This window comes from Schistocerca nitens, chromosome 5 (assembly GCF_023898315.1).
Source record: "Schistocerca nitens isolate TAMUIC-IGC-003100 chromosome 5, iqSchNite1.1, whole genome shotgun sequence".
NCBI classification, from domain to species: Eukaryota; Metazoa; Arthropoda; class Insecta; order Orthoptera; family Acrididae; genus Schistocerca; species Schistocerca nitens.
In genome coordinates, this window is record NC_064618.1 from 656,768,756 (window position 1) to 656,790,764 (window position 22,009).

The 22,009-nt window shown below is 41.3% G+C and overlaps 1 protein-coding gene across 1 annotated transcript; it reads left to right on the top strand.

The window, feature by feature from the left end:
* The first annotated feature begins 3,994 nt into the window (after positions 1-3,994).
* LOC126259497 (translocon-associated protein subunit delta) lies at positions 3,995-4,955 on the top strand. Its single transcript, XM_049956345.1, has one exon. The coding sequence runs from the start codon at positions 4,114-4,116 to the stop codon at positions 4,627-4,629; it is 516 nt and encodes a 171-aa protein (XP_049812302.1). The 5' UTR covers positions 3,995-4,113; the 3' UTR covers positions 4,630-4,955.
* Positions 4,956-22,009: the final 17,054 nt, after the last annotated feature.

Consider the following 22,009-nt stretch of genomic DNA (forward strand, 5'->3'; position numbering starts at 1 on the left):
ATTTCACTTTTAAACTGCAAATCCTCTAAGAGCTGTCATGAATCTTCACGAGTCTCTCTCAACTGCCTTGATGTGGATAGATAAGTACAACAACCAGTAATCAGAGTCAGAACTGCGTCTGCAAAAACACAAGGATTATTAAACAATTTTTGCTGTCACTAATTACTAGCAATATAATTGACAGAGTAGATTGCTAATATTTGCTATAAGGAATACCACATTTGCAAGACCGATCTCACTGAAGTAATTAAGTCCATCGAAACGCTTAGAAACTAACCTCTCGTCTGACGAAAACGGTCTAGAGACGCAGTGGCAGTTTCTTCAGATCTGTTGACAATGATATTTTGAGTTATCACTTTACTGAGTGACTGAAATGTAGTTCAGGTACCTGTGAACATAACAATATGTTAGAATTCATTTTCTAAACACGAACTATTACGGTACTGTACGGCTACTTACATATTAATTACACTATTAATATTTTCACAGTTGTTTCTTTAATACAAAATTAAAGCCAACGGAAGAAAAAACGTAAAACATACTTGTCAATGACAGGTTTGTTGAGATGCAATTTTCTGTGTTGACAGGTGTAACTTTTTCAGACGGTGGTAAGTCGCAGAAATCGCAGGAGACACAGAAATCGCAGAAGTCGCAGAAATAGCAGTGGCGGAGAGATACACGACCTACGTTCCTTAAGTGCGACTCTTAACTGCGACAAATCACAGTTAAGAATAACTGATACTGAAAAGTAGCATTCACAGAAGTCACTGATATCGGAAAATCGCAGTTTAGCCCATCACTAGCACCCACCCATCAACAGGCATGTTGTTCCCGAATCTTGGGATGGTTTTCTCTTGCCTGTCAAGATAGTATTTAACTAAAAATCTGATGTCGTAAGCAGTCAGTGGGAATCCCTGAAGCACATTTTTCACAAAAGTATCTTCTTATGTTGAAGATAGAGAGATACGTTCGTCCGCCAATTTTACTAGGTTTTCCATTAAGTGCACGAGAAAGCTTTTAATTTCCTATACAATACTTCTCAGCTGCTTTACGAAGACTACGCGGCACATTTTTGCATCTTCAAGAGCCTTATCCAAATTTTTTACGTTGCTGCTTGCATTTATGCGTGTACTAGCTCTTTTAACATAAACACGTTGCATTTCCTGCTACAATAAAATTTAAAAATCTTTGGTAGGAATGAGGATATATCTGCACAAAAACATATCACCCAAGGTAAGTGCCCAATCAAGATAAATAATTACCAGGATTTACACTTTAACAAAAATGTAACTTTTAGTATTTTATATTCATGTCAAAGCCTAGAAGATACTCCTCGAAAATTATTCTTCATGTAATAAATCAAAGAAAGTTCCGGAACAATCGTCAAAGTTGATATTTTACTTCCTGTTTACAAATAATACCTGGCTGCCAGCATTATTAATTTAAGAATAAATTGCCCTCAGACAGAAAGCTGATGTTATATGCAAAGCAAACAAAGAGCAAAACTTTTGGTTATGTAAACTAAAAGCTCGAAAATACAGAACTATAAATGTACGTCATTTTGTCCCAAGTCAGCCCGTTTTACGGTAACGCCCCCTTTGTACCGAAGTGAACTCAAGTGAACGAGCGAAAGTGAACGAGAATTCTCTCTGGTGTAAACACTTCTTACATTATGTTCACTTGCCTGCGACTTGCATTTGCAAGTGTTCGCTTGTGATTCACTGGGTGTTGTTTTTAGAGTGAACCATCGAAGGAAGTTCGTGTCCTCTCTACTTTTGCGCTAGCTTCGGTGATGGACACAGTATACTTGTTCCGCTGCTGTGTGCCATTTTTGTGCGCGAGCTGTAGTTGGTATTGATTATTATGTTTTTTTTTTTTGTGGTGGCAGATCGGTTGGATGAAAGTGTACTTACGTTGATAGAAGAGTACAGATCCCACAAGTGCTTGTGTGATCCTAAGGATCCATAGCATAAAAAAAAAGGTTGCCAGGAATTTGCCAAAGTGCTGGCAGTGCCAACAGAGGGAGTTAAGAAAATGAACTACTACCTGCCTTCTTTTAGTTGTGAAACGGCTAAACAACGTACAATCTCGGGAATGGATGCCGACGAAAAAATAGTTCCAAGTACTTTGCCTTTAGAGCACTGTGATATGATGTATTCTTCTTCCCCTTGCACGTCTACAGATACTGCACAAGTGACAGATACCGTAGTTCACAGACTTACTAATATAATCTATGCCCTGCTTTTTCGGTTACTCCTTCGTTCCATATAACCGCTATAAAAAAATAAATGTCATCAAAATAAACAAATAACATAGATTAACGTAAAATGAAAGACCTGATCATTCTCGTGACTTGGATTTAAGGTATGTCTTAGTATGACAGTTTAAGTACTATTTTACGAAATTTAAATACAGGACCAGAACAAATGAAAACTGTTTTCCCTCTCATACAGTTGCTACTGATCTTTTGTATATTTTTAAACTACATTGTTCATTCTTAGAGCCTCTCTCTCCCTCGCTTGTACCGTTATGAAATCCGCAAGTGTTTCGCATAGGTCACTACACATTTCAGAAATTATTTGGGAAACAGAACGGTTTATATAGGAAATAGATATTTGAGGCCAGAGTAACTGTCAACTATTGCTAAGAATCCCAGCGTTAGTGCTAGCCTCTCTTCTGTTGATATGGATCGTCGGTAATTTGTGTCTTGCCATGCAATATTCCGTTCAGTCGCGGCTAGGAAGAGGCGAAAATCATCCATCGACATTCGGATAAAATTTTGGAGCAAAGCAAGTGATGGTTACAGCTGCAAATCACTAATAACTGCCAAACCAACACTTCTTTCAAGCGAAAATTCAGACAGGCGTGCTTTTCTGTCTGTACTACGTTTTGCTTTCATGACAAACAGCGTGTTCGCTGTACAAAATAAACCAAATTGTATGTTTCTTTACTCCATCACTACATACAGAAAATAGGTTAAGTTGCTTTCCCGAGATAATGTTTTAGCGTGAAAAAAAATAACAATCACATTTGCTTTCTCTTCCTTTCGCTCTAGTGTAAATGATTATTTGCAGGCAGAAGCCAACAATGGAGCGAGCAAGCGAACTCCCTACGCAGTGCTTGCGAATGCACATTCGCTTGTGTTCGCTTCGATGTGAAGGGGGCTTAACCTGTTTGTTGGGAAAGGTGTGTTTATATGGAAAATAAATGTGTGTTTTCTGGACCAGTGTGGATTTCAGTTAGGGATACCTGTCACATTCGTAGCTACTATAAAATCTTACAGGCCTACTTTGGTACCACAAATCGAGCGAGGTAGCCTAGCAGATAGCTCACTGAACTCGCATTCGGGAGGACGACGGTTCAAATCCTCGCCCGGTCACCCTGATTTAGGTCTTCTGTGAGTTCCCTGTATTGCTTAAGACAAATGCTGGGAGGTTCCTTTGAAAAGGCACGACCGCTTTCCTTCTCCATCCTTCCCTAATCTAATCCGAGCTTATGCTCCATCTCTAATCATCTCGTAGTCGACGGGATGTTGAACACTAAACTCCTCCTCCTTCTCCTGTAGCATTAATTTCTTACGTATCCCGTATCCTGTTTTTTTCCCATCTGGTGTACCTCTTCCATAAATAATGTATATATCTATGTACAGTGACGACATACAAAGAAATTTGTCTACGTATGGATGAATGAGTAAATAAAAGAGATATCAATTCACAAGGGGCATACAAAACGCGATTATATTAAAATTTAACGATTTCTCTACAGCGACAGCGGAAGAAATGGTTATTTATTTATATGTACGACAAAGTAGTTTGTCGATGTAATTATTTATTGTTAATATAGTATTCAGAAGTAGTTTCCAGTTTTTGCATTTTATACCGTTTTAACTTCGATGGGTAGCTGGCTACAGATAGACTGTGTAGCTGGCGATGATGGTCTGGGTGAATTTTATCTTTCAACTCGTGGGACCGAAAGTCTTTGGTTTATTTCTTACGTGACACAAACGTGGCTAGCAGACATCTGTTGGCCGGTGAAGTAGGTCGTTAGTAGAGGTGGTGTGTTGTCTGTATACAGACTCTTCTACGTACGGTTTAATTTGTTAGTTAAACAGCAATGGCTCCAGTGAATTATCTTCTATTGTTAGCTTTAGGAGTGGCACAGTTTTCTTCAGCATTATCAGAGTCTTGTACCAAACCCGAAGTTTCCGCATCTGCATATACAACTCCAGATGCTACAGTTCTGGTAAACATCGCCTTTGTCGCGGAATTTACGCTCAAATGCAGCAATGGTGCGAAAGGAATCCCCCTGTACGCAGAAATTAACGGAAGGACCGTGCCAGCCGCCAGGATTGGAGACGACAAATATCAAGTCAGCTGGACGGAAGACGTCAAGAAGGCAAGAACAGGCGACTATAGCGTAAATCTGTACGATGACGAAGGATATGCAGCTCTTCGTAAAGCCGCCAGAAGTGGTGAAGACCCATCGACAGTGAAGCCTTTGGTCACAATTGTTGTGAATTACCCAGGCGCTTACACCGGCCCGTGGGTTAATTCAGAATTTATGGCTGCAGTCCTTGCAGTTGCCGTTTGGTATGTGGCATTTTCCGCAAAATCTAAATTGTTATCGTGATAATCATTTAGAACTAAACACTGATCTCATCACATATTCGAGACTTACGCCAAAGGTGTACGATCGTAACATCAAAATCTTCACCTGAATGACATTGTGGAAAAATGTGCAAATAATTTTATCTTGGACTTAATAATTTCATCTGAAGTGCACAGAAAACTTCGGTTTTTCATTACACATCTTTCAAACATATTGTGGTTGTGATTCTTGCGTTATGGTTCTAATATTGCTCCATTGTTAACGATAAATATTTTGTATCAGATATAAACAAGTTGAGTGATGGGAGAAAATTCTTGGAGTTGTTTGTAATAAACGAATTTATTGGATTTGTTCCGTTTCTATTTTTTCCCTCCTTTTTCTGCCCTGTACTTGGACGAGACTGTTCATCAGAAAGACTAACCTGTTATCTTTTCATAAGATTCGCATATTTACTCAATGTGCTGTAGCTTATTACATTTGATGCCATAGAATAATTAACAAATGTTTGTTTTATATAGTTGAGATTGCAGTGAATTTTAATTGTACTTTTAAGGAAAGATTATCGTACTGAGAGAAATAAACGTGTTCAGCAATTTATCAGGCCCAGAACATATTCAGATTCACAATTTGAAGCAGAATATTTGCCTCTCCTTGGCAGTGAGATGTATCTCAAAGTGACAGAAGGTCTCTGTTATTCAGCACCTCTATGTTCTGTGTTTCAGAAATTTATTGTTAGTAAGCCTTGACAGAATAGCACCGTGGCAGATAGTACTAGCTATCATAGGGCTAAGAGGTTTATTTCAGAATCTTTCTTCTGCGTATATACCAGAGCAGAAGGGAAATTTCATGCTGTAGCTATGTAATTATCCAGGATGTCATTTCTCTTCATTGTGCCAATGCCAGTTTGGATTTTTGCAGATGTGACTGGAGTCTAGAGTGATCTGCTCGTGCACACCCTTCATTCCAACCTTCTCCAGTTAATAGACCTTCTTTTCTCACTGCTCTTTGTAATTTTTGACAGTTCTCTTAATTATTTTCCTTTTAAAACAATTATTGTAAATCACATAAGTTCTTGGTAAATGACTTGAAGATATTTATACTATTCTATACAACCACAGTAGACAAGGAAAAATTAATCTTGTGATTTCTACTTTACAGTTTTGACACCTTTTGTTAACAGCATGACAGCTAAGAATGTTCATTGTAAATGGTTCTCTCTTCTTAAATGTTCTAGTCATGTAAATATTAAGCAATCAGTGTTAGGTAAGTACAGGAAGCGACAAGGTTTGCAAACTTACTTGTGTAAGCACAAATCGAAATTAGTTAATAGGCCTGCAGCTTTCAAAATTGGTATATAATGGCGTCTTCTCTTTACTTCATAAATGTTTTATATTTGTGTATGTTTCCTACTTGATGAGCATATATTGTGTCTGAATGGAAAACTATTTTATGACAAAATTTTTATATATTCTGTATTATTGTTATTTACAATAAGGGGCATTTTCAGGATTTTATTGTAGCATTTCTATGAATTCATATTTAGACAAAGTTGTTCTGGTCATCTTGGATTTTTTTTGCGAGGCCAGCTGTCTGTTGGTGGAGCTTTTGCCTAAGATTTTTTTGTGCAGATACATTTATTTTAGTTCTTTTGCTTTATTGCAAATTTTGTAACTTCCACAACCTGGCTGGTTAATTTGGTTCATTCCATTCTTTTAATATGCTCATAGAATATTAGCAAGTGTTATTTCACGTCTGAAGATATGTTGGTATACTTTTCAGTTTCTGTATTGCTTTCTGTTTGAAATGAGTGGAATGGTTTTGTCCAAATATTTAAAATGAAAAATTCTATCTATTTTCCTGCATTTTTTAGAGTTTGAAATCTCAGGTTGTTGCAAGACATGTATTTTGTTTTCTCATATGATATTTGGAATAGTATCCTTCCTACTGTTTCTTTAATAATTTCTGTTTGTTTCTTGTGCTGTTTGAATGGCCTAAGAAAGAATTGCGAAGTCATTTGCAAAAGCTAAGCAGTCTATTCTAATATTAGTTCATTCTAATTAGATTGGTTTGTCAATTGGAAGCCCTGGTTTTTAGTTTCTACAACTCTTGGATTATTATTATTATTATTATTATTTTCCAAAGGCACAGTTTTAAAGCAATGGAGAGTGTCCATTACCTTGTCTGTCTCCTCTTTTAATTTCAAAGTGCTTTGAAATTTCACCCCATAATTTTACATTAGATTTGGTAGTATTTAGTGGTTCCCTATTAATTGCAGTGATTTTGAGTTCGGACCTTGTGTTTTCAAAATTTGGAAGAGAGACTTATGGTCCAGTAAGTCATAAGCTATTGTAAAACCTACAAAGTTACAGACTACTTTATTGTAAATTGTATGACGCCTGAGAATTCATTTCAAAACTAAGCATCACAATTTTCTCTCTGGAAAACGAAGGTTTGTATGTACTTTATCTAAAAATCTATTATTTAGACTAATAGCTTTCTTCTGCGTTATTCAGCTGTCGTGTATACTGCTAGAATTTCTACACAGAATAATACTATATTATATTGTTGCAATGAAAAATTGCAAAATAGAATGTTGTAACATGTGTTTCAGGTACACAATGTGTAAATCACCATAACAGATAAATTACTCGGCATAACGTGCCACTTCTATATTATGACCCAGATGTAATTTAACCTTTGAACTTATTCACAAGAGTTGAACACAACTAGAATCATTTGAGGGAAAATTCATCACTTAAAGTAAAATCTGAGTTTTCCTTTCATTCATTAGGAATCCATTTGCTCTAAGCCAGTAATATGCATATGCAATTGAAAGCATATACAACAAAACATTAGTCAGACCCCCAAGAGAAGTCACACAAGTGCTGTGTAACACCTTCTCTAACCTCGATAATGGGCCAAATTTGGTGAAGAATCCACAAGGTTTCTTGAGTATGCTAGAGCCAGCTGAATCCATCCATTGTTGATTGGATGTGATAGAGCTACCAAATTGCAGGGATGTTGACAACTATGTTTTACCCACTGTCCCAAGTAGTCCCAGACATTTCTATGGAATTAAGATTGGATGGTTTAGCAGAACAGTCAAGGTATGATAGGAGGCTCAGAGTGTTTTTCAAACTTAGAACATATATGTACAATCCTGTGAACGTGGCTGATATCTTGAAAGACGGGAGTATCTACTGCATACTTTTCATGAAGTTACAGAAAACTAACATCATTTTTCATGTTCTAGGTAATGTGAATGAGTGAGTGCAAGTCACTGTATGAAAAAGTCCCCAAAACATGGAAGAATCAGCTTTCACCTGAACCACAATCTCTGTACATTGCAGGTTAAACACCTCACTGGGTCTTTGATGCATTTGATGCCTTGCATAATTTTAGAGGCAAACTCGTGACTCGATGGACCACACTCCGGTCCTTACTGTCCATTTTCTACATGGTTTGGCCCACTGAAGATATGCAGGTTTGTGTGTCACTGTTAGCAATATCCTCTTGTGAGCTACCCTATTTCAAATGCTCTTTGCATCCAGTTCTGTTCGGTTTTCTCTCAGGAACCTTCAGAGATAGACTTGGATCACTGACAGCAGCAAGTGGTTTGATTTGAATCAGATTTTCATTGAAAAAGTATGGCCCTCGACTCCAGTTCCTGCTGGTCAGGATTGTTATACAATCACTGTTCTTATGCCATGTTACATTGTTGTCAGTAGTAAACTACTCCTAGTCCACATTGATACACACATGAATCGTGTAACTTTGTTCAGTGTGGTCATGGGCATGTCTAACCACACTAGCTCTGTTCTATGAAGTCTCCACTTTGACCAATCTTACTGCACTGATTCCATAGAACTGACTAGCACCCACACATTGCTTCACTGCCATGACTTGTCAGCAGTTAAGGGTTGTGTGACTGCATGGTATCAGGTCTACACCATCCAAAGCAAACAGTCTGCATTTTTAAGGGCATGACTGGTGTTTTGTCCAGTGAGCCTACTTTCAGTTCAAGTTTTAAAATTACTACTGTGGTACTGTTCTGGACCTAACAAGTGGTGACAGGTCATTAATGACTGCCATTAATAGGATATTTATTTCCAACGTACACAACTTGCTTATAGTTCTGTAGATAATATTTTAATAGTTTAAGGCTGCCTCTGATGCAATGAAAGATCATTTTTTTTTTTTTTTTCTGGCTGTGGTACATGCTTTATACAGTCAAAGTCCAAAGGATCTATGGCATAAAAAGCTGACAGGATTTTTGTATGACCTTATTGTGCTCTGTTGATTACGTCTAGATTTTCAAAGTAAACAAGTAACTGTTGCTAAGCGATACCTTCCAACACTTTATAAAACACTTGGACTATGGAAATTTGCCTGAATTTGGAGAGACTTTATCTCCCTTCTTCTATACTGGAACTAACAGACACACTTTAGGCTCATCAAGCAAATATCCCATAGGTATATACTTGTTTATACAACAGCACAGGCCAATTAATTTTTGAAATCCAATAATGCATTTTGTATGTTTCATGTGTTTGATTGACATAATAGAATTCCATTTTCATGTATCACATCAGGCTTCTTAAATAATGTACTGAATACAAAACTTTAAAACATCCTTTGAAGTTGCAATTCTGCATTTTGTATACTGTATAAGACCAATATAATGTACTAAATATGAATTAAATAATGTTCTATTGCATTATTTTCATAGGAAAGAGAATTCCTGTACAAAAATAAAAAAGCATATTAATCAAACAATGGAAAATCCAGGATGGAATGTAATAGTATTATGAAAAGGAAAGTTGTGTATTGGAATGCTGAGTCACAGATAGGCTCAACAAAAAGACTATCACAAATAAAGCTTGCCATATGATAATTACAGCCCACACTGGACCTCCTTGAGCAGCTACACTTAAATTACAATCACCCAGCAAAATTAAACTTCTGCTGCTAGGTAAGCATGAAAAACGATTGAGCGTAGGCCAATGAAACTTTGTGAAAGCTTTCATAAGGACATACAGAAGAGAAATAATGTAAACAATTGAAAGAAACATTTTAATTTCTACATGAGATGGTAACATTTATTTATTGTGTGACATGTTTACATTCCCGGTTACAAACATTGCTCATTGTAATGACCATCTGCATCCATATCACCCTGCAAGTTTGTAAGACTACTGATTTTACAGTTGTTTGCAGCATTATTCGAGTGCTGGAACATGGAATGTTCAGCTGTCACGCCACAGCTCATGCATACGTGACGAATGCCCATTGCGTTCAACATTCTCAGCCATGGCAACAATAACTTCAACAATTTGTGCTGGAATTGGCTGTCGGCGTCTTTTGAATTGTGATTCTCAGCCTTGGTGTGGAAATAGGATCTCTCTGTAGTCCTTTAATGTGTCACGACTCACGAGAGCAGAAGCACTATTGCTGTAGTTTTGATAAAGCAGCTTTACGAGTAAAGTCCTCTTCACCTTGTCTAGACTCATGTTGACTGTCAGCAACTGTAATGCATACTGATGTGGGTGTTTCAACCCTACATCGCCGTACCACAGGTGCTTAACGGCAAGTCATGGCACCTGTAGTGAAAGTTTTATTATAAACACCCTGTACATAACTCTACTCTGAACTCTGCATAAGTAAGCAAAGTGTACATGAAAATTATTTATGTGCCTTGTACTGCGACTGTGCATAATATTTACATTCTGCTAGAACTTCTCTACATACTTTGACTCTTTAGAAGCACTGACTCAGAAAATAAATTGATATGGCAACTTGCAGTTAAAACATGCAAAATAAGCTTACAGTCTTGTCTTTGCGTCAACAAAATGAGTTACTTGTAGCTGCAAGACAGTGCTTAATTTATCTTTGTGTTGGTTCCATTTTAACACGTGTAATTGGTGACCATGAAGCCTAATTCCAGTGCTAGAACAATTTATGGTATAATATGAATCTTTGTGAGATTAAGATTGAAAATGTTTACTCTAACTCCCTTCTATGTCTATTCAGCTGTCACGTCCTGTGTCTTGCAAGGTCAAGTTTTTTGGTATGCTTGTGTCATCTAAATTAATTGACTTCAGGATGCACACTATTAGATGGTCTCCCATCAACTTGTAAGATTAAATCTGCTCCTTAATAGCTTTCTTTGAAATGTCATATGAACAAAATTACCTGTTGAGCCAGTTAAGACGTAAGCTGAAAGTGCTGTAAATAGACATAAAAAGTAACATAGATATAAGAAACAATATTATACCTAATATACCATCTGCACGTCATGTAACTTTGTAATCATTATAATAATTGTTGTTGTTGTAGTTTTCAGTCCAAAGACTGGTTTGATGCCGCTCTCTATGATACTGTATTCTGTACAAGCTTCATCATCTCTGAATAACTAGTGCAGCCTACATCCTTCTGCATCTGCTTACTTTATGCGTCTCTTGGTCTCCCTGTAAGATTTTTTCCCCCCAAACTTCCCTCCAGTACTAAACTGGTGATCCCTTGGTGTCTCAGAATGTGACCTATCAACCTATCTTTTTTCTAGTCATGTTGTGGCACAAATTTCTTTCCTCTCAAATTTTATTCAGTACCACCTCATTAGTTGTGTGATCTGCCCACATAATCTTCAGCATTTTTCTGTAGCACCACATTTCAAAAGCTTCTATTCCCTTCTTGTCTCAACTGTTTCACTTCCATACATGGCTACAATCCTACAAATACTTTCAGGAACGACTTCGTGACACGTAAATCTACATTCAATGTTAACAAATTCTTCTTCTTCAGAAACACTTTTCTTGCCACTGCCAGTCCACATTTGATAAAATCTTTGCTTCAGCCATCGTTAGTTATATAGCTGTATAAACAGCAAAATTCATCTACTACTTTAAGTGTCTTATTTCCTAACCTAATTCCCATGGCATCAGCTGATTTAATTCAAGTACATTCCATTACCATCTTTTCTAAGACACTGTCAACACTATTCAATTGCTCTTCAAAGTCCTTTGCTGCCTATCACAGAATTACAATGTCATTGGCAAACCTCAAAGTTTTTATTTCCTCTTCCTGAACTTTAATTCCCATTCCAAATTTTTCTTTGATCTTTTACCACTTACTCAACGTACAGAATGAACAACATCGGCGTTAGTCTAAACCCTGCCTCACTCCCTTCTCAACCACTGCTGTCCTTACATGTCCCTCAACTCTTATAACTGCTGTCTGGTTTCTGTACAAGTTGAAAATAGCCTTTCGTTTCTTGTATTTTAACCCATTTACCTTCAGAATTTCAAAGAGGATACTCCATTCAACGTGTCACAGGCTTTCTCTACATATACAAACACTATAAATAAAGGTTTGCCTATCCTTAACCTGTATTCTGAGAGAAGCTGTAGGGTCAGTATTGCCTCGTGTGTTTCTATATTCCTCTGGAATCCAAACTGGCCTTCCTTGAGGTCAACTTCTACCAGTTTTTCCATTCTTCTGTAAAGAATCGTGTTAGCATTTTGCAACCATGACTTATTAAACTGATAGTTCAGTAATATTCACACCTGTCAGCTACTTTTTTTCTTTGGAATTATTACATTCTTCTTGAAGTCTGGGGGTATGTCACCTGTCTCGTACATCTTGCACATCAGATAGAAGAGCTTTGTCATGGTTGGTTTTCCTAAGGCCATCAGTAGTTCTGATGGAATGTTGTCTACCCCTGGGGCCTTGTTTCAACTTGGGTCTTTTGGTGCTCTGTCAAATTCTTCTCACAGTATCATATCCCCCATCTCATCTTATCTACATCCTCTTCTGTTTCTATAATATTGCCTTCAAGTTCAATACACCCTGTATATGCTCTTTCCACCTTTCAACTTTCCCTTCTCTGCTTAGGACTAGTTTTCTATCTGAGCTCCTGATGCTCTTACACTTCTCTTTTTCCCAAAGGCCTCTTGAGCTTTCTTGTAGGCGACATCTATCTTTCCCGTAGTGAAATACACTCATAAATCCTTATATTTGTACTCCAGCCATTCTTGCTTAGCCATTTTCCACTTCCTGTCAATCTAATTTTTTGGAGTTTGTATTCCCTTTCACCTGCTCTATTTACTGCATTTTTATATTTTCTCCTTTCATTAATTAAATTCAATGCCTCTTGCATTATCCAAGGATTTCTACTTTGCCTTTTCTTTTTACCTAATTGATCCTCTGCTGTTTTCACTGATTCACCTCTAGCTACCCATTTGTCTTCTACTGTCAATTGTTGATAATGCTCCCTCTGAAATTCTCACAACCTCTGATTCTTTTGACTTATCCAGATCCCATCTCCTTAATTTCCTACCTTTCTGCAATTTCTCCAGTTTTAATCTACAGTTCATAACCAATAAACTGTGGCCAGAGTTCACAACAACCCCTAGAAATGTCTTACAATTTAAAATCTGGTTCTGAAATCTCTCTTACCGTTATATAATCAATCTGAAATAATATAGTGTGTCCAAGTGCCTTCCATATGTGCAAGCTTCTCCATGATTCTTAAACCATGTGTTAGTGGTAATTAAACTGAGCTCTGTGCAAAATTCTACCAGGCAGCTTCCTATTTCATTTCTCTCACTCCCAGTCCATATTCACCTACAATTCTTCCTTCTCTTGAATCCCAGTCACCCATCATTATTAAATTTTGTCTCCCTTAACTATCTGAATAATTTCTTTTATCTCATCATCATCACCATCATCTGTGGAGGTAGTTGGTATATAAACATGTAGTACTGTGGTGGGTGTGGGCTTCATGTCTGTCTTGGCTACAATAATGCATTCACTATGCTGTTCATGCTAGCTTATGCTTACCTACATTCCTATTTTCATATTCAGTGTTACACTTTCTCCTGCATTATCCCTATTTAACTTTGTATTTATAACCCTGTATTCAACTGACGAAAAGTCCTGTTCTACCTGCCACCAGACTTCACAAATTCCCACAATATATACCTGGAAACCATCAATTTCCCTTTTAAAATTTTCTGACCTACATGCCCAATTAAGGGATCTACCATTCCATGCTTTCATCGGTAGTACCCCCGTTTTGTTTCTCCTAATGACAAGGTCCACCTGTTTACTCCCAGCCTGGAGATCCAAATGGCAACTATCTTACCTCTGGAATTTTTTACCCAAGAGGATGCCATCATTGTTTAACTGTACAGTATAGCTTCATACCATCAAGAAAACTTAAAGCTGCAGTTTCCCTTGCTTTCTGCTGTTCGCAGTACCAGCACAGCAAGGCAATTTTTGGTTGATGTTACAAGACCAGATCAGTCAATCGTCCAAACTGTTGCTGCACCTCTTCAGGAGCCATGCATTTGTCTGGCCTCTCAACAGGTATCCCTCCTGTTGTGGCTGCACCTATGGTAGGGCTATCTATATTGCAAAGGCATGAAAGCCTCCCCACCAATGCCGAGGTCCATGGCTTATGGGTGGGGGTGGGTGGGTGGGGTGCATTATGAGGAAAAATGCAGCAGAAAGCAGAAAACTGTACTAAAAATAAAATATGTTGCAATTCTACCTCATGCGTGCTGTGGATCCACTAGAAAAGAAGTTAGAAGTTATTTCACTTTGTGTTGATATTTTTACCAATTTGTGCTTGAAGTGTTTTATTTTTGTGCCTGGGCCATTTGCTTCACTTTTTCAGTAACGGGTTTGAGGATGTCACAGTACCTGTTCTTCATGTATATACAATGCATTCAGGTCACATATGCAGTGCATCACTATCATATGGAATATTTTCAGACAAACTGAAATATGCTATTGTCGGGCCCCCTTACAAGGAAGGTAATGAGACTACTTACTGCCTTCTCAAAAATAGTGTAAAATATTAATTATATAAGAATTATAACACATACTTAATAACACTCAATTTGGATTTCAAAAGGATCCCTCCACAAACATGCCATTTTTCAAATCGTGAATCAAATTATACAAAAGATAAATGACAAAATATTGGTAACTGCTGTTTTCTGTGATTTGTCAAAGCATGTGATTGCTCAGTTCACAGTATTCTCATAGAGAAGGTCAAATGCCTTAGTATCTTCCTGTTAATTTGTTTTCATGCAAACAGTTGCACTAAGAAACACAGGGAGTGTACACAGTGTAACAGCGTCTTTAGAATGGGGAATCACTACAGGTGTATCACAGGGGTTGATATTGGGTCCACTCATATTCTTATTCCCAAGAAGCAGATTAGTTCTCCTTGCTGATAATGCAAGACTATAGTCAAGCCAAGTGGAGGAATTGCAACACTGCAAAAATATAAATAATATTTTCTTAAAAATTAGTAACTGTTCTCTGCAAATGGACCATCATACAATTTAGGTAAAATTCAATAAATGCAGTTCTGTATTGAACAAGGCCTGACCACACCATTCAAAATAATGGAAGAGGGCAAATTAATAAATGGAAACAGGATACTCTAAATTCTTAGGGGTTTAATAATGTAGGAAAAAGATAGGTATAATTTGTCAATAAACACACACACACACACACACACACACACACACACACACACACACACACACAAAACAAAAAAAAGGGGGGCAAGCACACCTCATGCACAAACGACCACCAACTCCAGCATCTCGGGCTGAAATGGGACCTCACGTGGAATGCAAGTAGTAATCCGGAGGGGGCAGGGAGAAGAAGGAGAAGGAGAAGGGATAGTAATGTATGGTTGGGGGGAGAGACGAACACTGTCTGGTGGAGTGTGCAGGGCCTAGACTGCCAAAAGGCCCAGCATCAGGAGATTGTGTGGTGGGTGGGGGAAAAAGGAGAGGAGTGGGGAAAGATGGGTGGATGCATTGACAGAGGGTTTCAAACAAACAGGGTGCTAGGTGAAAATGGAGAAGAGGTGATAGAGGGGGTGAAAACTGTTGGGTGGAGGGTATGGGGACAGTATATTACCGAAGGTGGAGCTGAGAAAGTGTTGTAAGGATAACTCCCATCTGTGCAGTTTAGAAAAACTGGTGGTGAAGAGGACGACTCAGATGGTCCAGGTGGTGAAGCAACCATTGAAATCAAGTGTGTTAAGTTCAGTTGCGCACTGTGTCACAGGATGGTCTAGTTTGCTCATGGCCCCTGTGAGTCCGGGGGTTATAAAAAGGCCCGAGGTATTCCTGCCTGTCGTAAGAGGTGACTGAAAGGAGTCTCAAACGTTTCGGCCTTTATGTGATGGTCCCCTATAGGGTTTGAGTTCCATTTTTCACAATTTTCCTGAAGAGTAGGCCAATTGGGGAAGGGTGCCTTACATGGTGCATAGTGTCCATCATGCACTGAGACCTCTCGCATCCTTCGTTGACATGGATCTGCACTTCCGCCCATTCTCCAGCTGTTGGGCTAGGTCACCCTCCAGGGTGCGTTTTCCTCCATCCTCTGTGCAGTACCGTCAACGATAATGGACTTCTTAGCTCATTTGCACCTGATATCCAGTATGGTAGCCAGTTCTTTGTGGTGGGGCCAATGCACCCCTGACCACAGGGGGATTGCTCTGCTGATGTCTGCATTGTTAACTCCCCATGTATGCCAAAGGGTAGATGCCTGTCACCCTGGAGCATTGGGACTCCCGGCAATGGCCATCCTGCCAGGTGGCCTTTCCTGCAGCTGGGTGGCAGCCGTGGGGAGGGACTCTGGTTGGAGTGGGTGGCATTTGGGTGGACGACATGCCTTGAAGCGTAGTACATCATCTCTTGCTGGTGGTCAAACACAAGCAGTCTCTAAGTGGTCAAGGGCTAATTTCAATGCTAAGAAATATGACACCAAATCGTTCCCCACCTGTCCACACCATGGGAGGAATGCCAGGCTAAGGATGGCAGCAAAGCTTATTCACCCTGGTACCTCTTGTGTACAAGAGTTGATGGGGACTCTTTCTTGTCAATGAAACCTCAGTTTTTTTGTGGAGCATTTACAGGACAAGTTTGGAGAGGTGGAGGGGTTATCCAAAATGGGGTCAGGATCGGTCTTGTTCAAAACAGTATCCTCTGACGAATCACGGGCACTACTCACCTTTGACAAGCTGGCGGATGTTTGTTTCCATCACACCCCATAAGAGCCTACATATGGTCCAGGGTATCATATTTCACAGGGATCTTCTTTTGCAGTCTGACAATGAGCTGTGCGCCAATTTAAAGTGGCGAGATGTCCATTTCATCTGGCATGTCCACTGGGGTCTAAGGGATAATCAGGTTGCCACCAGTGCCTTCATCTAGGCCTTCGAAGGTGACACATTACCCAAGAAGGTCAAGGTGATGGTCTACCACTGTGAGGTAAAGCCATATATCCTTCCCTGATGCAGTGCTTTAAGTGCTGGAAGTTTGGCTATATGTCTTCCCGCTGTACTTTCAGTGTCACCTGTCGGGATTGTGGACGTCCTTCACATCCCAGTACTCCCTGTGCCCTGCCTCCCATCAGTGTCAACTGCGGAGAGCACCATTTGCCTCACTCGCCAGACTGCAGGATTCTCCAGAAAGAATCAACCTATGCTGCCGCTACGACAACAATTTTACCATCTCCCATTCCGCAGCGTACAGTTGGCTCTCGGAGCCATCAGACTCCACCTGCCCCCTTGATGGTGAGGGGCACTTCCCTCCGTGATGCTCCTGCACAACCTACTTCAGGAGCAACCCCCCCCGCCCCCCCTCCCTTTGTCAGCTGGAGAAGTGTAAGTCTTCCTTGGCTCCTCTCGCCAGGAAGGGATCCCTTGAGTCACTCCCTTCCCAGGTTCCTACCAGTGGCAAAGCTGACACCTGCCAGTGGCTGAAGCAACCACAGTGTACATGGTGGCAGCCAGTCAAGGAATATTTTAGAGAATTGTTTAAAAGATTTATTTCAAAGGCCCAGTCAAATCTTTACAAGTGTTGTCCCCGAGTAACTTACTCCATGCCTATGACACAAGATGCCTGTCTTTCAAATCTATGGCAGTTCCGTCCACTTAAAGCTGCTGACAAGAAATGCCTTGAGCCCTCTGCTGAAACTGCTAGCGAATTCACGTCATTGGTTTTAGCCAGTAGTATGCGCAGGATACTGATCACACGTTTGTACGCTGGAGTGTTCTGTGGTGCAGAACACAGTTGCTTCTCTCTCTTGTAATCCAGACCTCGAGCGGAACAGATGTCTTTCTGGAAGGCAGAGCCTCTGGCTCTGCTTTTCATGACCAGCCACCACTGTAAATTAACATGAACCGCTTCCTCTTGTGTTGCTCATTTCGATTAATTGTTCAACCTCCTAGACTGGCCTAAACCTGGTAACTTCCAATCCTAGGCATGCCCCTTGTACACTGTACATTGAAATACATCCTCTTTATTGTACCTAATTTCCTGTTTTGTCATTTAACGGCAGCCCTGGATGCCCACTCTCTAATCCTGACCGCTCGACCTCCTTCACCCTGTCGTCACGAGGCATGTATCAACTGCCTCCCCCCTTTCCCAAACTCTGTATACATTTACGACAGGTAGCTAGTTGTAGGGCTTCACGGTCCTCATCAGTCCCTGAGACTGAATCAGTGAAGCCCTCCTAGCCAGACAAACCAAAGGAGCAGTGAGAGAAACCTAAAAAGAAAAAGTCCCCCAAGAACAAAGACACTGCAGTGGCACCCACACCACCTCAACCTATAAGCTCCATGTCTGAGGTGGAGATTCTGGCATCTGCTGAGGACCTAGATCTCACTAGGCCCCCAGACACAATGGATGTTGATTGTACGGGTACTCATCTGGTGGCAGCAGATAACCCTGAGGCATAGACTGCCTCATTGAGAGTTTCATGCCTTCCCACTCTCAATCCTATAGTGGAATTATGGTGTTTGTCTCCACCACCTGGCTGAGCTACGACAACGTTAAGCTTTACACCTGCTTTCTGCATTGCCCTCCAGGAAACCCAGTTCCTGGTAATGCGGACCCCTGCCCTCTGTGGCTACAAGGGATATTACAGGAACCATAGTGACTATAATAGATTGCCAGGTAGAGTTTGCGTCTATGTCCTGAACTCAGTACATAGTTAACCTATACCCCTTCATACCCTTCTTGAAGTTGTGGCTGTCAGGGTAAGGACAACACAGGAAATAACTGCCTGCAATGTATATCTTCCTCCAGATGGTGCAGTACCACTAAATGTATTGGCTGCACTGATTGATCAACTCCCTAAACCTTTTCCACTTTTGGGAGATTTTAACGTGCATAACTCCTTGTGGGGTGGCGCCATGCGTACTGGCCGAGACAGGGAGGTCGAAAATTTACTGTCATAACTCGACCTCTGCCTCTTAAATACAGGTGCACCCACACATTTCAGTGTGGCACATGGCACATACTCGGCCATTGATCTCTCGATCTGCAGTCCTGGTCTTCTCCCATCTATCCACTGGAGAGCATACGACGACCTGTGTGGTAGTAACCATTTCCCCATCTTCCTGTCACTCCCCAAGCATCATGCCCACAGACGCCTACCCAGATGGACTTTATACAAGTCAGGCCGGGAAGCCTTCACCTCTGCTATCACTGCTGAGTCTCTCCCATGTGGTGCCATCATTGTTATCGTTGAGTAGGTGACTACAACGATTGTTTCTGTGGCGGAAAACACTATCCTTCGTTCTTTAGGGTGCCCTCGGGGAAAGACAGTCCCTTGGTGGTTGCCAGATGACGATGAGGCAATTACAGTGTGTTGGCGAGCTCTACAGTGACGTCAGCGGCGACCTTCCCTAGAGCACCTAATAGCCTTTTAAGTGGCTCCATGCCCGCATTCGCCAGCTTATAAAATGACGAAAACGGGAGTGTTGGGATAGGTACGTGTCGACCATTGGGTGCCATACGTTACCTTCCCAAGTCTGGATGAAGATCAGATGTCTTTATGGGTACCAGACCCCAACAGTTGTTCCTGGCATTATCTACCGACGCAAACGCTATTGCCAAACACTTTGCTGAGCACTACGCTCAAGCCTCTGTGTCGGAGAACTAACCCCCAGCCTTTCACACCCTCAAATGGCAGGTGGAAAGGAAAGTCCTCTCGTTCACTACATGCCACAGTCAACCCTATAGTGCCCCATTTACAGAGTGGGAGCTCCTCAGCGCCCTTGCACATTGCCCCAACACAGCTGGATTGGATCCACAGTCAGATGACTAAACATCTCTTGTCTGACTACAAGCGACATCTCCTCGTCATCTGCAACCGGATCTGGTGCGATGGCATCTTTCCATCGCTATGGTGGAGGAGCACCATCATTCTGGTGCTCAAACCCGGTAAAAACCCACTTGATGTGGATGGCTACTGGCCCATCAGCCTCACCAACTTTCTTTGCAAGTTGCTGGAACGTATGGTGTGTTGGCGGCTGGGTTGGGTGATGGAGTTACGTGGCCTACTTGTTCCATGTCAGGGCGGCTTCCGCCAGGGTCGCTCTACCACTGATGACCTTGTGTCCCTCAAGTGTGCCATCCAAACAGCCTTTTCCAGACGCCAACATGTGGTTGCCATCTTTTTTGACTTACGTAAAGCATACGACACAACCTGGCAACATCATATCCTTGCCACATTGTATGAGTGGGGTCTCCGGGGCCCACTTCCAGTTTTTATCCAAAACTTCCTGTCACTCCGTACTTTCTGTGTCTAAGGCGGTGTCTCCCACATATCCCCCCATATTCAGGAGAATGGCATTCCGCAGGGCTCCATATTGAGTATGTCTCTATTTTTAGTGCTTATTAATGGTCTAGCAGCAGCTGTAGGGCTCTCAGTTTCACCTTCTCTGTAGGTGGAGGACTTCTGCATTTCATTCCGCTCCTCCAGTACTGGTGTTACTGAGCGGTGCCTACAGGGAGACATTCACAAGGCGCAGTCATAGGCTCTAGCACACTGCTTCCAGTTTTCAGCTGCGAAGTAGTGTGTCATGCATTTCTGTTGGCGTAGCACAGTTCATCCAGAACCAGAACTTTACTTTAATGACAATCCACTAACTTTAGTGGAGATATATCGATTCTTAGGACTAGTTTTCAACACCCGATTGACTTGGCTACCTCACCTTCGTCAGTTTAAGCAGAAGTACTGGCAGCACCTCAATGCCCTCTGCTGCCTGAGCAACACCAACTGGAGTACATATCGCTCTATGCTGCTGCAGCTCTACAGAGCTCTTGTTCAATCCCACCTTGACTATGGGAGTCTGGTTTACAGTTCGGTAGCGACCTCAGTGTTGTGTGTACTCGACCCAGTGCACCACTGTGGCATTCACCTAGCAACGGGAACCTTTAGAACTAGTCCAATGACCAGTGTCCTGGTGGAGGCTGGAGTCCCTCCATTGAAGGTTAGGCGTGCACAACTGCTTGCCAGTTACCACTTGCACACATTCGTAGTTCTCCTGCGCATCCAAATTACTGTCTCCTTTTTCCAACCACGGCAGTTCATCTCCCACATCAGCGGCCAACGTCAGGGCTTATGATTGTGGTTCACGTCTGGTCCCTTCTGTCAGAACTGGAGTCCATTCACATATGCCTCCATGGTGTACACCTAGGCCACAGTCTTGTGGATATTTTGCATGGCCCTAAGGACTCCGTTAACCCTGCAGCTCTTCGCTATCACTTCCTCTCAATTCTCTGCATGTACCGGGGCCATGAAGTGGTTTACACCGTTGGCTCAATAGCTGATGGTCATGTAGGCTTTGCAGATGGCTGCAGTGTTTTCACTGCAGAGCTGGTGGCCATATCTCGTTCTCCTGAGCACATCTGCTCACGCCTTGGCGAGTCATTTCTCCAGTGTACTGACTTCTTGAGCAGCCTACAAGCTATCGACCAGTGCTACCCTTGCCATCTTTTGGTAGTTTCCATTCAGGAGTCCATCTATGCCGTGGAACAGTCCCATCATTGAGTGGTGTTTGAGTGGAATCCGCGACACATTGGAATACCAGGCAACGAACTTGCTGACACGCTGACCAAACAGGCGATGCGGAAACTGCTTCTGGCGATGGGAATCTCCAAAACTGACCTGCATTCTGTCTTATGCTGCATGGCTTTTTGGCTTTGGGAGACGGAATGGCATAACAGTACGCACAACAAACTGCACGTCATTAAGGAGACTACGAGTGTGCGGAAGTCTTCAATGTGGTTCTCTCTCAGGGAACTGGCCATATGTGGCTAACGAATGGTTACCTCCTCTGTTGCGAGGACCCACCTGGGTGTCACTGTGGCTCACAAATGATGGTCGTCCACCTCTTGCTGGACTGCCCACTTTTAACCACTCTGCGGCAGATGTTTAACTTTCCCAGCACCCTACCTTTGGTATTGGGCGACAGTGCCTCAACGGCAGCTTTGGTTTTACGTTTTATTCGTGAGGGCAGGTTTTATCATTTGATCTAAGTTTTAGCACATGTCCTTTGTCCCTCTGTGTCCTCCACCCT

Coding starts and splice junctions, on each gene's coding strand:
- LOC126259497 (XM_049956345.1), top strand. CDS start 4,114: ATGGCTCCAGTGAATTATCTTCTATTGTTAGCTTTAGGAGTGGCACAG.